Source organism: Carcharhinus amblyrhynchos, chromosome 15 (genome assembly GCF_965287045.1).
Source record: "Carcharhinus amblyrhynchos chromosome 15, sCarAmb.v2.hapA, whole genome shotgun sequence".
NCBI classification, from domain to species: Eukaryota; Metazoa; Chordata; class Chondrichthyes; order Carcharhiniformes; family Carcharhinidae; genus Carcharhinus; species Carcharhinus amblyrhynchos.
Genome location: NC_137338.1, coordinates 68,912,974 through 68,930,166, shown reverse-complemented (window position 1 = coordinate 68,930,166; position 17,193 = coordinate 68,912,974). Strand labels below are relative to the sequence as shown.

Genomic DNA, 17,193 nt, shown 5'->3' with positions numbered 1-17,193 from the left:
TGCAGGGCTTGCAACAATGATGTGGAGATGCCGGCGTTGGACTGGGGTAAACACAGTAAGAAATCTGACAACACCAGGTTTAAGTCCAACCAATTTATTTATCAAATTGGTGTTGTCAGCCTTCTTACTGGGCTTGCAACAACCCAGATCTCCCTGTGCAAGTCATGCAGAAATTGGCTCTATTCAGTTGCCACATGTAAAAAGAAAACTAAAGGGGCTGCAGGCTTAAATAAATCATTGACACATTCCAGAAAAAGAGAGGGAATGTTTTTCAGTAAATACATTAGAGTGTTAGCCTGGATTTTATACTCAAGTCTCTCAAAGATGATGTTAACTCATAACTTTCTGATTCAAAGGTGAAGGGGCTTTGCCTGCCACAGGTTGGCCATTTAGGACTGAGTGAAGAGACATTCTTCATTCAGAGGGTTGGGAATCCTTGGAATTGTAGCTGTAAATGTTCAGTCAATGAGTAATTTCAAGAGTGAGGTCAATCGATTCCTGGGCACCAAGGGAATTAAGGGATAAAGGTTATTGACCTGAAACAGTAATTTGGTATTTCCCTCCATCAGTTCTGCTCTGTGATTTCCAGCATCCATTCTATTTTGCTTTTGTAAGGGAATCAAGGAATCTGGGATAGGGTGGGAATTTTCTAAAAAAATTTGTTAATGGGATGTGGGAGTCATTGGCTGGGCCAGCATTTATTGCCCACCCTAAGTGTCCTTGAACTGAGTGGCTTGTTAGGCCATTTCAGAGGGCATTTAAGAGTCAATCACATTGTTGTGTAGAGTCACATGTGGGTCAGACTGGGTAAAGATGGCAGATTTTTTTCCTTAACGGACATTAGTGAAACAAATGGTTTTACAACAATTAACAATGGTTTTATAGTCATTGTTAGACTTTTAATGCCAGATTTTTATTGTAATCTAATTTCATTATCTGTCATGGTGAAATTCGAACCCAGGTACCCAGAACTTTCCCTGGGTCTCTGGATTACTAGTCTAGTGATCATATCACTGCCACATATAGAAATTCAGCCATGATTTTATTGAATAATGGTGCAGAATGCAGAGACTTAGGAACACTCATTTTTATAAAAATGACAGATTATAACCTTGCTGCTCCATACCTCTTCAGCTGTTGGCTGTAGCACATGATAAAGCCATGGGATTTCCGCAAGCTTTCCCAGCTCAACATCCACAAGGTGTAATGCTGTTGACAGCTGCTCTTCCTGAGGCGAGTCTAGTTGCTGTCAGAAATGGAACAAGGTTACTCACTGGATTCACAACAGACACTCTCGGCACAATTCAATTTCCAATTAAATAAACAGATCTACATCTCCATACATTACAGGAGCCTCATGTACCAAGCAGGCAATTGGCACACATTGGGCTTGAGTGGGACAGAGTGGGGAACACACCGGACAGCTTCACTGCACCGGTATGCACCCAGAGATTAAAGCAGATCTATTGGCAATTGTTTTGTCCAAATACTGGTGATGTCACCCAAATCAGTTAATTGCCCAGTCTCTGTATCTCTCCCTGGGCCTCTACCTGACATAGTTGCTCCTTGGTCCCTGACATGCTTTGCACTTGCTTTTTTGTTTTCCTTTCCCTCACCCACCAAAGGTGCTATTAAGATGGTCGTGCCCTTCATTATTGGGCACGATGTTGTGATGCCTACTCCAGCTCAATTGCCTCAGTGCTTCCTACCACAAGCTAGACAAGCTTGCAAGAAGCTTGTCCAGTGATAATAAATCTTGTGCACGTCATTTGAACTGATGGGCTGTTGACAACATATGCTGAGGGGAAGGGCCCTTCGAATGGAAGAACACTTGTTTCTGAAAAATCTGCCCCTTGCTGCAGGGTCACCTTTCTTTGCTGGCCTTCCTTTTGCTTGCAATGGCTGACTATTACAATTTCATTTAACATCAAATAAAAGTTAAGCAAATAGCCTATATTTTCTGCTACAACCAGTCAACCTGTAAAACCATTTGTGAAATGGGAGCTTGGAGAAGTACTATGCATAGCGCCTATGCACATGGCTCTTCATCCCACATGTCCCTTTCACAACCCATTGTTGCACTAGTGGTGCAACAAAACTATTTAAATCAATTAATGTGGTGTTATCTTGCAAGCCAGAGCAATCTACAAATTGTTCTTTACCTGATGAGAAATGGTCTTCAGTTTTGTTATCCGTGTTTGGATGCTGCAAATTTCCAACACTTCTGATCTCAGAATCTTTCTTTCAAGTATAGTTGTGATCAGCTGCCTTAACTATCTGCTTCTTAATCTGTAAGAATTCTCTAGGCCCAATAGCATCTCCCAACCTGCCAGGAGTAATTTACCCTGGCGGGGTTCAGAGTAGCTCCCCACTTTCAGGGAACTAGCGGGACACCCTGCTGGAGTGAGGGGAGCAATCGGAGTCCCCCAGAGGTTTGGGCAGCAGGAGTGGTGCCTCCTGGGCATAGGCGCCCTGGTAGTGCCAGCCTGTGCCCCCGGCACTGCCCAAGGGGCAGAGTGCCCATGCTTAGGGGGCACTTTGGCACTGCCCACTAGACATTAGGCAGTACCAAAGGGGCAGTGCCAAGGGGCAGTGAGAGGGGCAGGGCATATTGTGGGCAGGGTCTAGGGGTGATCGGTGGGGATGGAAAGGGGTCAGCTGTCACTTTGCATTGGGATCAGTCAGTGTTGGAGGGAGGCCAGCGATCAAGGTGAGGAGGGGGAAAGAGGGGGGGGGGGGGTGGGGGTGGGGGAAGGGGTTGTCCCGGGAATGCTTGTGCGGGCAACGACCGGGCTGTGGGCGTGTTGTGAGGGATCCTGGTCTGGCCAGCAATCAGGAGGCTGACAGTTCGGGGCCACTGCACTGTCAGAGTCTGATATGATTAAGCCCTGCCCCCAAGCTTTTAATGACATTCACGACTGTGGCCTCTGCAGTGCACAGAGTGTGGGAGATTCGAGTGTGAACTCCCACTGCAAAAACAATCGTGAATTACACCATTTTTCCCACCAATTCAGCACTTTTTTGGGAGAATCGCCCCCAGTGTGTGTAACTATTTCCCTACATTATTAACAGATGACACCATCTTACCAGAGGAACTCTTCCAACAAGCAAGGATTCCGTTTCATTATGCAGGGCTTTCACATTACTGGCAATCTCAATTGCTGTGTTCCTGGTAAGACTCTAGATAGAGGAAACAAAATATGAGACTAGCCAGCTGAGTGGATATAATTAAAGAGGAGCTTATTCATTTGTACATGTGTTGACAGGAATTAACTGGAGATGATATAACTTGCTACTAACAACCCTGTTTATAAATTCTCCAGTTCCATTAGGAGCCCCTAAATCAAAGGCCACTGGATAATAAGGAATCCAGTAGATCCCCAGGGTAGATTTACCAGAGTCGGACTTGTACGTGCAGCATTGGCTACAATCCTATCATCTATGCACCCAAGGTTTTTTCATGCTTGCTAATTGTAATGTATTAACTGTGCTACAAACCATAGAAAGCATCAATCAATGACCTATCACTGATTCGTGCTCCTCTGAGCATATCTTTCACTCAAAATAATGAGTATAAAAGGCTTGCAACAAGGGAGATACAATGCTGATTAAACACAGCATTGCACAGCTGCCTGTAGTGAATATCTTACCTCAATTCCAATCTACCATGCAAACCAGCCTCCCACCCATTGACTCTGTCTACACTTCCTGCTGCCTCGGCAAAGCAGCCAGCATAATTAAGGACCCCACGCACCCCGGACATTCTCTCTTCTACCTTCTTTCATTGGAAAAAAAGATACAAAAGTCTGAGGTCACGTACCAACCGACTCAAGAACAGCTTCTTCCCTGCTGCTCAGACTTTTGAATGGACATATCTTGCATTAAGTTGATCTTTCTCTATACCCTAGCTGTGACTGTAACACTACATTCTGCACTTTCTCATTTCCTTCTCTATAAACGGTATGCTTTGTCTGTATAGCAAGCAAGAAACAATACTTTTCACTGTATGTCAATACATGTGACAATAATAAATCAAATCAGATCAAAAAGGAACATGGAATAAAAGAGACAGCAGCAACATATAAATTGCTGAGTGACAGGAAACAGAGAGCAATTGGTAAAAATGGCTGGGCAGCACAGTTAATGGTGTTCGTGCAACAAGTTAGAGATAGCTTTGATTTAACAAAGTAGGTTCTGGAGTCAGTTTCAGTAGAGGGGAGGAATAGTATGTGAACTAAATCACTAGTGGTCCCCCTAACAGTAACCATAATATAGGATAAAGTATACAAGAAGAAAAATTGGGGGGTTTGTGATAAAGGGACAGCAAAAATTAGATTGGCAGTGATAGTCTGGATGAGGAATTCTTAGAATGGTTTTGCGATCATTTCTTAGAGCAGCATGTTCTGGAACCATGGATCTTGGAGTAAACGTACCCTTAGGTAGCGGCAAAGATAATATAATTGAATTCTACATCCTGTTTCTAAGTGAGAAGAGTGGGTCCAAGACTAGTATTTTAAACTTAAATAAAGGCAATTATGTGAGCATGAAAGCTGAACTAGATGAATTGAACTGGGATTCTAGGCTAGGGGATGGATCGATAGAGAAACAATGGTAGACATGTAAGGGGATATTCAGAATACTTAGAATAAGAATATTACTAATGTAAAGAAAATTTCTAAAGGGGCAAGACCCAATCCATGGTTAACTGAAGTAGTTAAGGAAAGCATGAAATTTACTCACTATGGAGGATACAAGATATATTCTAGTAATAGCTAAAAGCTGTAAATTAGCAAATCGAGGCAAGAGGGGAACCTGGAGCTAGGGAACCTGTGAGCTGACAAGTCTCTGAGTCTGATGGACTTCATCCTAGGGTCTAAAACGAGGTGGCTAATAAGGTAGTAGAAGTGTCAGTGTTAATGTTCCAAAATTCATTAGACTGGAAAGCAACAAATATAATCCATCTATTCAAAAGTACCTCACTGTCTGTAAAGTGCTTTGAGGTGTTCGTGGTTGTGAAAAGTGCTCTATAAATGCAAACATTTCATTTCTAATTGCAGTACTTCCCAACAAAAGACCACATTTCTTTCAGAACAACCTTTATCAAATCTTGCAGGGTCTCAGAAGTCATCTGACAATTTTGAGGCAGCTATTGAGAAGCATTTAAACAAGTCGAACAACAGCTTATATTTACACTTGGAGTTAGAATAGAAAATTGTTTCTGACTGGTCTAGTGTAGTTCACTTTAAGAAAATATGCAGCCATTCTATAGCCAAGGAACAAAGATATGAAAGGAAACTAGCCATACTTTCACTAACAAACAGATCCTTAACATGTCTTTGAATGTCCATTGTATCACTGATGAAAATAAACACCATAGATACGTCATAGCCTGTCATAGGTTTTTGAAGCAGAATGTTATTGAAGGTTATAAGAGTTTTTATAGACATAAAAGACAGAAGGCTTATCTTCTGTCCAACTATCTTTATTCTTTCATGGGTTGTGGGCATCACTGGCTTGGCCAGGGTTTGTTGCCCATCCATAATTGCCCTTGAACTGAGTGATTTGCTTGGCCATTGCAGAGGGCAGTTAAAAGTTAACAACATTGCTGCGGGTCCTGAGTCCAGGTAAGGACGACAAAATCCCTTACCTAAAGGAAATTAGTGAATTGGATGGATTTTTACAACAACTGATGTTAGCTTCATGGTTACCAATACTGAGAGTAGGCTTTACACTCCAGGTTTTATTCACTGAATTTACTCCAGGTTTTATTCACTGAATTTTCCATCAGCTACCCAGGTGAGATTTGAACCAATGTCCCCAGAGCATTAGTTTGAGCCTCTGGATTACCAGTTCAGTGCCGTTACCACTACAAAACTGGGCAGAAGTGAGATTGTGAAGAAGATGCAAGAAGATGACAAGTTGAGTGACTGAGCAAACACATGGTAGATGCAGTACAATGCAGGTAAGTGTAAAGTTATACACTTTGGTGTGAAAAACAGAACGGAAGGATATTACTTAAATGGTGATACATTGGAAAATGCGGATATACAATGAGATCTGGCTGTCCTTGTGCACCAGTCAGTGAAAGCGGAGAGGTGATGTAGCAAGCAATTAGGAAGGCAGATAGTATGTTGGCCCTCATTGCAAGAGGATTTGAGCTAATAAGTAGAGATGTCTTACAGAAATTATGAAGGGACTTGGTGGGACTACATCTGGAGCATTGCATGCAGCTTTGGTCTCCATACTAAAGAAAGAATATACTTGCCATAGAGGGAGTACAGCCGAGGTTAACTAGGCTGATATCAGGATTGGTGGGACTGTCCTAAGAGCAGAGATTGGTTTGACTGTGCCTGTATTCACCAGACTTTAGAAGGCCGAGAGTGATTGAAATGTATAAAATTCTAACAGGGATGGACAAATTAAATGCAGGGAGGATGTTTATCCTTGCTGGGGAATCTAGAACCAAGGGACACAGGGTATGGGGTACATCATTTGCACCAAGATGAGGAAAAGTTTCTTCACTCAAAGGGTGGTAAACCTGTGGAATTCTCTACCATAGAAGGCTGTGGAGGCCAAGTCATTTAATGTATTTAAGGAAGAGATAAATACATTTTTATATTTTAATACTATCAAGGGGTATGGGGAGAAAGCAGGAATATGGTATTTAGATTGAGGATCAGCCCTGATCATATTTAATGGCGGAGCAGGATTGAAGGGCTGCATGACCTGCTCCTGTTCCGAGTTTCTATGTTTCATCAACTGCTCCCATGAAAACTGAGGAAAAAATCAGACTTTTTATGTGTAGAAAGTTGGTGAAATATATGTGACTCAGATAGGTAGAATAAGAAATGCAAGAGAAAATCAAGGAAAGAGAAATAAGCAATAGAACAAGAGGAAGAGAGGTACAAAATTATTTTTACTTTTATCTCTGAGCATTGTTACTTTTGAAATCTTCTAAATAAAATTAGTTAGCTAGTCCATGATATTTATCAGTCTAATTATGGGAGTCACGAGTTCAGATTTAAGCCATTCAGGTTTTCCAAAGGGTGGGACAATCGCTAATCCAGGTTCAAAAGCATACTACCAAATCACTAAACTGTTTGCGTGGATGAATTCACTGATGCACAATGACAACTGACTGAACCCAACATAACATGATTGTTATTCTGTCATACTCCTTACCTCTGGGAACTTTGGATGGGTTTTGTTTAGTGCATGTGAGCTTGCATTGACAGCGTGAGCCAGTTCCTGCTCCAAAAGGCCATGGGTTTTGGCTGCTTCGCAGATTCTGAAAATCATTACAGAAAAAAGACCTCAATACAGTTACAGTTCATGGAATAATAAAATATGTGCTCATGGAATAATAAAATATGCACTCATCTCCCAGACAGAAATCAAATCCCTGTGACTTTACTGAGCTTTTTATTATTAAAACTTACCTTTCACAGATGCAACATTAAGATTCACAAAGTAGAAGTAGAAGTGGAGACTATTGCTGACTTGTACTGTTTCATTATTTTCCCTCTATTGTAACATGTTAAAAGAACTAACTTTGCAAATCAAGAAAGATGATATTTCCCTGTGTTTAAGATCATGGTTGTTAAGGCCGACTCCAGCTACTTCAGCACATAATCCAGAGGCTGTCACTTCAGTGCAGTACTGAGGGAGTGCTGCATTGTTGACTGTACAATTGTTTGGATGAGACATTAAACTGAAGTTTGATGTGTTTAGATGAATGTATTCAAAGAACAACAGGGATGTCTGCTAGTGCCACTACTCTTTACGCCACGAGAGAGACAACCACATTGCTGAAGGTCTGGAATCAGTTAAAAATGGCAGATTTTCTTGCCTAAGTGAAGTGTTTGGGTCTTTACAACAATTTGATAATTTCGTGGACATTATTGCTGATACCAATTTTTCCTTCCAGGTTAACTTAGTTGACTAAATTCAAATTCCCCAACTGCTATGGAGAGATTTGAGCGCCACTGATAAAACCCAGCATTTGTTGTCCACCTTTGATTGCCTTGAGGGAATGCGCATTTCCTCAAGTATCATTGGCACATTTATCCTTGGACTTGAAATGAAGAATTTATCATTTAGGATGCCAAAGCCCACCCTCCCATTTCACCAGACTTGCCCCTGGGCTTCTTTTAATGGTCCCCTCACACAACCCACACATGACTGCACATACACTGCCACATACAGACATACACAGATGCTCATATACGCACATAGGTCCTGGTGCATACACACCACACACATGCACGCCCATGTGCGTACACACATACATGCATGCACACAGACAGTCATTGGGGTTGTTAGGGTTGAAGACTTCTATAAAAGTCTCTGTTGTATACTGTCTCCCAACATCCCATGTGGACCTACCAATATGAGAAAGTGTGACCCACCTTGTGATTAATTCTTCAGCTGCTTGGGCACAGAGCTGAAGTTGGGTGGCTTCTTCCTCTGTAGCCAGGTCTACTGACTGCTGTGGGTACAAGTGAGGCCGAAGAGCTGGCCTGCAGGAGTCGTATCGGAGTTTGTCTTCCCAGGATTTCAGAGTACTCTCAAATGCCTGTACAAAGAGGTCAGTAATGAAAACTGTAGAACTGATTGTATAAGCCACAATTTTCTGGAGAGGACTTGCTCCATGAGCCAGAATTTCTTCTGTAATTCTTCATAGAACATATAGAACATAGAACATTACAGCGCAGAACAGGCCCTTCGGCCCACGATGTTGCGCCGACCAGTTAAAAAGCAATGACCCTCTAACCTAAACCAAACCCTTTCCATCCATAAACCCATCCACGGATCTCTTAAACGCCCCCAAACTAGTCGCATTTACAACTGCAGCAGGCAGGGCATTCCAATCCCTCACCACCCTCTGGGTAAAGAACCTACCCCTGATATCCGTCCTATAACTACCACCCCTTAATTTAAAGCTATGCCCCCTCGTGCTAGTTTTCTCCATCCAAGGAAAAAGGCTATCAATGTACACCCTATCTAAACCTCTAATCATCTTATATGTTTCAATAAGGTCCCCTCTTAGCCGCCTTCTTTCTAACGAAAACAACCTCAAATCCCTCAGTCTCTCCTCATAGGACCTCCCCTCCATACCAGGCAACATCCTGGTAAACTTCCTCTGCACACTCTCCAAAGCCTTTTGTAAACCTTTCGCCCTGTTGGTTGCTGGGAGTGTTATGAGCCAATTAGATAGGCTGGGCGAATGGGCCAGGAAATGGCAAATGGAATTTAATGTTGGCAAGTGCGAGGTGGTCCACTTTGGGAGGAATAACGGTAGGAAGGATTATTACTTACGTGGAGAAAAACTGCAGCAGGCGACGGTGCAGAGGGACCTCGGGGTCCTTGTGCATGAGTCGCAAAAACCCAGCTTGCAGGTGCAGCAGGTGGTCAGGAAGGCGAATGGGATGCTGGCCTTCATAGCGAGGGGGATTGAATATAAAAGTAGGGAGGTCTTGCTGCGGCTGTATAGGGCATTGGTGAGGCCGCAGCTGGAGTACTGTGTGCAGTTTTGGGCGCGTACTTACGCAAGGATATTTTGGCCTTGGAGGGATTGCAGAGGAGGTTTACTAGGCTGATACCGGAGTTGAGGGGGTTGAGCTATGAGGAGAGGCTGAATAAACTAGGCTTGTACTCGTTAGAGTTTAGAAGAATGAGGGGAGATCTCATTGAGACGTATAAGATGATGAATGGGATGGATAGGATAGAGGTGGAGAGACTCTTCCCGCTCAGAAAGGATAGTAGGACTAGGGGGCACAGCCTCAAGATAAAGGGGGGGTGCGGTTTAGAACGGAGTTGAGGAGGAACTTCTTCACTCAAAGGGTGGTGAATCTCTGGAATTCTCTGCCCGTTGAAGTGGTGGAGGCTGCCTCGCTAAATATTTTTAAGACGCGGGTTGATGGGTTTTTGATAAGAGAGGGGATTAAGGGTTATGGGGAGAGGGCGGGAAAGTGGAACTGAGCCACGACAGATCAGCCATGATCTTATTGAATGGCGGGGCAGGCTCAAAGGGCTAGATGGCCTACTCCTGCTCCTATTTCTTATGTTCTTATGTTCAATTCTTCCCTTTCTGTGCTGCACAGGATGAGTGCTGTTGCAGGAACATAAATCTCTTCATTCAAAAGCATGTGTTTACTGTTCAGTACCAGCCCCAACTTTCTATAGTGGTTTAATGATATACAAATGCAGCAATTTGATAGAATTCATGTGGAGATTGAAGGCGAGTTCCTTTTACTTTAGGTTAATGGTGGAGTGATGTAAACCATCAGCAATTTGCGATAATTTGTAATTCAGGAGGTAACTAGTCTTCCTGACAAATTTCTACACGATTTCTATATTAAAAATAGTGAACCACATGAAACTCAATGATATTTAGGCAGCACACACTGGGCCAACGTCTTTTTAAAGTCAGAGTTTTAAGTTTATTATTTAAGTTTATTTATTTACTAGTCACAAGCAGTCTCACATTAACGTTGCAATGAAGTTACTGTGAAAATCCCCTAGTCGTCACACTCCAGCGCCTGTTCAAGTACACTGGGGGAGAATTTAGCATGGCCATTTCCACCTAACATGCATATCTTTGGACTGTGGGAGAAAACCAGAGCACTCAGAGGAAACCCACACAGACACGGGGAGAATGTGCAGACTCCACACAGACAGTGACCCAAGCCGGGAATTGAACCCAGGTCCTTGGTGCTGTAAGGCACCATTGCTAACCACTGTGTCACCATAAATTTGTATTTTCTTCCTCTTCAGTCTCCCTGCACCATAGCCTTCAACCTTGCAGTCAACCAACATTTCACATCTCGCTTCTAATTTCCTTCCCAACAGCTCGAACAGGACTGTCCTGACTGATCTTTCATTTTAACCTGTTCCTGCCCCATGGACTTGTGTCCTCCCATATAAACTCTATTTTTCTCCCTGGTCCAGTCCCTTCCCACCAACATTCATTATTCTTCTGATGCCCTCTGTCAGTTTAACTTTCCAGTTTCACCACCAATATCTATTAAAAGCCTACTGACTCCCACAGGTACTTTGATTACTCTTTTTAACATCCCACTTCCTGGGGTGTTAAGATTCCCACTTTCTTGGTGTCCTTGCACCAGCTCAGACATTGCAACCTTTCCACATTAATGTTTCTGATATACCTTCTTTTCTCCTCAAATATTTGCTTCCATCATCGTTAACCATATCAGTCCCATTTCTGCTCTCACTTCTTTCTCCCCCTCACATAACCATGGCAGTATTCCCCTTATTCTCATTTTCCACCCCAACCTCCACATTCAACAGATCATATTCCACTATATTTGCCACCTCCAGTGCGATATCACCACCAAAAACATCTTCCCCTCCCCTTCCCGCTCAGTTTTCCGAAGGGACTGTTCCATTCACAACACTCTGGTCCAATCTTCTATCACTTTGAAAACCACCCTTCCCTTCCTAAGGCACCTTTCCACGCAAGTGCAGGAGATGCAACACCAGCCGTTTTATCTCCTCCCTTCCCACTGTCCAGGGCACCAAACTCTTCTTTCATGTGAAGAAGCAGTGATTTACTTATACTTCTTTCAATTTAGTATACTGTTGTCACATGTCAGGTGATCATTTTGGTGAACAGCTCCATTTAGTATCCAAGCATGGCTGTGAGCCCCTTTAATTCTCCATTCTGTTCTTACTCTGGCCTCTCTGTCCTCGGTTGCTACAAGTTCAGACAAAGCTCAAAGAAGGGATGGCGGAGTTGTACTACTGGTTAAGGAGAATATCATAGCTGTACCATGGGAGGACACCTCTGTGGGCTCATACGGTGAGGCAATATGGGTAGAGCTCAGGAATAGGAAAGGTGTAGTCACAATGTTGGGAGTTTACTATAGGCCACTCAACAGCCAGCAAGAGATTGAGGAACAGATATGTAGGCAGAATTTGGCAAGGTGTAAAAGTAACAGGGTTGTTTTGGTGGGAGATTTTAATTTCCCCTATGTTGACTGGTACTCACTTAGTGCTAAGGGTGTGGATGGGGCAAAGCTTGCAAGGAACATCCAGGAGAGCTTCCTGAAACAGTATGTAGATAGTCCAACTCGGGAAGGGGCCATACAGGACCTGGTACTGGGGAATGAACCCAGACAGGTGGTCGATGTCTCAGTAGGGGAGCAGTTTGGGAACAGTGACCACAATTCAGTAAGTTTTAAGGTACTGATAGATAAAGATAAGCATAGTTCTCAAATGAAGATCTAAATTGGGGGAAGGCTAATTACAACAATATCAGGCAGGAGCTTAAGAATGTAGATGTTTGAGGGCAAATCAACATCTGGCATGTGGGAGGCTGTCAACTTGATAGGGATTCAGGACCAGCACATTCCTGTAAGGGTGAAGGATATTTGTCAAGTTTTGGGAACTTTGGATAATGAGAGATATTGTGAGCCCAGTCAATGAGAAAAAGGAAGCATTTGTCAAAGCTAGGAGGCTGGGAACATATGAAGCAAGTGTGGAATATAAGGAAAGTAGAAAGAAACTTAAACAAGGAGTAAGAAGGGCTAAAAGAGGTCACGGAAAAGCACTGGTCAGCAGGATACAGGGAAAATCCCAAGACTTTTTATGCAATATAAAGAGTAAGAGGGTAGTCAGGAAGAGAGTTGGCCCACTCAAGGACAAGGGAGGGAACCTATGCATGGAGCCAAAGGAAATGGGTGGGGTATTAAATGAGTTCTTTGCATCAGTATTCACCAAAGAGAAGGATGTGATGGATGAAGAATCTGGGAAAGGATGTGTAGATAGTTTGAGTCATGTTGAGATCAAAAAGGTGGTGGTATTGGGATTCTTGAGAAACATTAAGGTAGACAAGTCCCCAGGGCCTGATGGGATATATTCCAGAATACTGAGAAAGGCAAGGGAGGAAATTGCCAGGGCCTTGAGAGAAATCTTTGTATCCTCACTGGCTACAGGGGAGGTCCCAGAGGATTGGAGAATAACCAATGTTGTTTCTTTGTTTAAGAAGGGTAGCAAGAATAATCCAGGTAATTACAGGCCGGTCAGCCTTACATCAGTGGTAGAGAAATTATTGGAGACGATTCTTCGAGAGAGGATTTAGTCCCTCGTGGAAATAAGTTCCCGGAGCCAGATGGGATCTATCCCAGGTTGCTGTGGGAAGCAAGGGGAAAAATAGTCGGGGCTTTATCTTCACATCCTCTTTGACCAGAGGCAAGGTTCCAAAGGATTGGAGAATCCTTGGCACTTCCAGCAATTCCACCAGTCTTCTTGTCATCAGTAAACTTACTGATCAGACCAACATTTTCCTCCAGATCAGAAATGTCAGATGAGTTTAATCCAGACAAATGCAAGCTGATGCATTTTGAAGGATCAACTTTAGGTGTGAATTATACTGTAAATGACGATAAATTAGGAATATTAGCTTCAGAGGGTTTTGGGTCTGCAGGTCCACGGTTCCCTAAAAGTGGCAACTCAGGTGGCCAAGGTGATTAAGAAGGCATTTGGCATGCTTGCCTTCATCAGCCAAGGCACTAGGTACAGGAGTTAGGAAACCATGTTGCAGCTATGTAAACTTTGGTTTGGACGCATTTGGAGTATTGCGTGCAATTCTGGTCACCACATTATCAGAAGGACATGGAAGCTTCACAGAGAGTGCAAAGGAAGTTCACCAGGATGTTGCCTGGTATTGATGGCGTTGACATTGAGGAGAGGTTAAATAAACTAAGATTGCTTTCGCTGAAAAGATGGAGACAGGGTGGATCTTCAGAGGCTTTTTCCAAGGGTGGAAGTGTCAATTATAAGGGAACACAGGTTCAAGGTGAGAGGGGGAAAGTTTAAGGGAGATGTATGGGGAAGTTTTTCATCCAGAGAGTAGTGGTTGCCTGGCTGCTGTGAAAGGATGTGGTGGAAGCAGTCACATCAGCAACATTTAAGAGGCATCTGGATGGGGACATGAATAGGGAGGAAATAGAGTGATATGTAAGGGCAGGAGGTTTTTTTTTGGTTAGGCCATCTAAGCACAGGCTTGGAGGGCTGAGAGGCCTATTCCTTTGCTGTACTGTTCTACGTTCTATCCCTGTATCTTCTCTAAGGTCTTTGTGCTCTTCTAATTCGGGTCTCTTGTGCATTTCCCATTTTAATTGCTCTACTATTGGGAAGCACACCTTTATTTCTCCAGGCACCAAGCTCTGCAATACCCTCCCTACATCTGTTTGCCTCACTATTTTCCTTCAGGACACTCCTTAAAACCAACGGAAAGCTTTTGGTCTAATCAGAAGTAATGATCACCCACTGTAACTCAGTATACTACTTTGGCCAGGATTTACTCTACTTGTTCTTGGACGCTATGCCTCTATTGTTAAGCCTAAAATACTGTCAGCTTTATTAACTGCTCTTTCAATCTAATCGTCACCTCCAATGATTTGTGCACAGATACACCCAAGTTCTTCAATTCCTACACCCACTTTAGAATTGTGCCCTATATTTTATATTGTCTCTCATTCTTCCTATTAAAATGAAACACTGCACACATATCTGCACTAAATTTGTGAACTGTGAAGAGGATAGAGTAGAAATTCAAAAGGACATTGACTGGTTGGTAGAATGGACACACAAGTGACAGATGAAATTTAATGCAGAGAAGTGTGAAGTGATTCATACACATATACTAACTGTCTACAAATTCTTATTTCCTCTCATCAGTCTAGAATCGAATTGTATAACGCAAAGGGAAGCTACTAGACCTACTTTTCTGAGGCACCTCTTTGAAAGAACTACCCAGTTTGCCTCACCCGCCTCTCTTTCCCCATAGCCCTGCAAATTTTAAATTATCAATTAGTTATCAAATTCCCTTTCAAAAGGTACAATGCATCTGTTTCTGCTTACCTTTCGTGCCATGCATTCCAGGTTGTAACAACCTGTGGCATAAAAACAATTCTCAAGCCCCTTCTGTTTTTTCTTCAATCTGTTTTTTCTTAAATCTGCGCCCTTCAATTAGAGACTGTTCTGTCAGTGAAATATGTTTCTCCTCATGTATCGCAAAGCACTCCCTAACATTGGATATCTCTATTGAATCTCCCCTTAACCATTTAAGCCCTAATGATAACAACTCCAACTTCTCCAGTCTGTCCAGATAACTGAAGTTCCTCACCCCTGTGATGATTAATGGGTTAATGATACTCAGTATACTTTCGTGTACGCTGCTCATTTATAAACTCAAATGTCCAAATTAAATTGCAAACTACCTGTGTAAACTTGTCATGCTTAATTACACCCTCCTGCCATTGGTGGATGCTGCAAAGCCTCAATTTTGTACTTTGCAGTTTTCCAGCCTATCCTGCAGACTAACTCAGTGCACATCCAAATCTGTTCCTTTGCTTCTGTAAATTTCTGTACATTGTATTTCTACTTACTCTTAATTATGCAAAATCAAATTTTATTTGAAGGTGGGGGCAGAATGTATGACTTAAAATGGGAATAAAATTATCTTTGTGCGCCCTGTCCATCATCTCTAAACCCTCTTCGCCCCCAAAATTGGATATTGGACTTTATTCTCCATGCAATATTACAATGACTCAAGTTGTAAACTTGTAAAAAAGTTCTTCAATGTTGTACGCTGGCAATATTATTAGAAAATATACAATGCCTTCAGAAGAAATATATTCCCTCCACATACTTACACGATCTCTGGTCAGCATTTGTGCTCTGTTTTTGTGCACAATTTTGATAACTCCAGGTGGTTGGATCCATGCCTCTCCATCGACCTGTATTGGGACGCCCTCATCTCCCAAAATGGTGATTTTCACAGACCGACACTGCAGAATATCAGGTCATTTTAATCTTGGTTTTTACACATAATCAGACTGTGAAAATTGAGTAATCAGTATTAAGGATTTTAATCAAAAGTTCTTGTAACTGTATCCTTTTCGATGTTTGGTTAACAAAAATATAATACACTTAAAACTAGTTTATCTTTTTTAAAATTCATTTATAGGATGTGGGAGTCACTGGTTATGCCAGCATTTAATATGCATCTCAAATTGCCCCTGAAAACGTATTGGTGAACTGTCTTCTTGAGCTGCTGTAGTCCATGTGGAGTAGTTACATCCACGATACTGTTAATGAGATCTAGGATTTTAACCCAGAGACAGTGAAGGAACAGTGACATATTTCCAAATCAGGATGGCGGGTGGCTTGGAGGCGAACTTTTAGATGATAATGGTCATGAATTTGGAAGGTGCTGTCCAAGGAGAATGGATAAGTTCCTTCAGTGCATCTTGTAGATGGTACACGCTACTGTTACTGTGGGTCAATGGTGGAGCTCAATCCACTAGTGCAAATGAAGTGCCGAGTGGATGATCTATCCCAGCCTTCTCTGGAGGTCCCCAGCATCAGAGATGCCAGTCTTCAGCCAATTTAGTTCCCTCCACGCGGGATCAAGGAATGGCTGAAGGCACTGGATATTGCATAGACAATGGGCCCTGACAATATTCCAGCAACAGTCCTGACGACATGTGCTCCAGAACTTGCCATGCCTCTAGCCAAGTTGCTCCAGTACAACAACAACACTAGCATTTAGCAGGCATTGTGAAAAATTGCTTAGGTATGTCCTCTACCCAGAAAACAGGATAAGTCCAACCCAGTCAATTACCACCCCAACGTATACTCTCGATCATCAGTAAAGGGGAAAGGGTTATCAATGCTATCAAATGGCATTCGCTCAGCAATAGCCTGATCACTGACGCTCATCTTGGGTTCCATCAGAGTCACTCTGCATTTGACCTCATTATAGCCTTCCTTCAAACATGAACAAAAGAGCTGAACTCCAGAGGTGAGGCAAGAGTATCTCTGTTGACATCAAGGGAGCATTTGATCAAATGTGGCATCAAGGAGCCATAGCAAAACTGGAGTCAATAGGAATTAGGGGAAACGTTCCATTAGTTGGAAGTCAATCACCTCACTTTCAGGACAGGACTATCAGTGCAGGAGTTCCTCAGGGTAGTGTCTTAGGCCCAACCTTCAGCTACTTCATCAATGACCCTCCTTCCATCTTAAGATCAGACGTGGAGATTTTTGCTGATGATTGCACAACGATCAGCACCATTCGTGACATTCAAATACTAAAGCAGTCCACATTCAAATACAGCAAACCTGGACAATATCCAGGCTTAGGGATACAAGTGGCATGTCACA

At 42.7% G+C, this 17,193-nt stretch overlaps 1 protein-coding gene across 4 annotated transcripts in view; it reads right to left on the bottom strand.

Annotated features, from left to right (window-relative positions):
- The window catches only part of dgkh (diacylglycerol kinase, eta), a 522,666-nt gene that overhangs the window by 49,116 nt on the left and 456,357 nt on the right, over positions 1–17,193 (bottom strand). For all 4 annotated transcript variants that reach the window (XM_080204138.1, XM_080204137.1, XM_080204139.1 and 1 more), the window contains 5 exons: positions 15,681–15,815; positions 8,409–8,575; positions 7,183–7,288; positions 3,088–3,180; positions 1,127–1,246 (listed from right to left, as the gene is read on the bottom strand). In XM_080204138.1, coding sequence (XP_080060264.1) covers positions 1,127–1,246; positions 3,088–3,180; positions 7,183–7,288; positions 8,409–8,575; positions 15,681–15,815 — 621 coding nt within the window. The remainder of the gene's footprint in view (positions 1–1,126; positions 1,247–3,087; positions 3,181–7,182; positions 7,289–8,408; positions 8,576–15,680; positions 15,816–17,193) is intronic.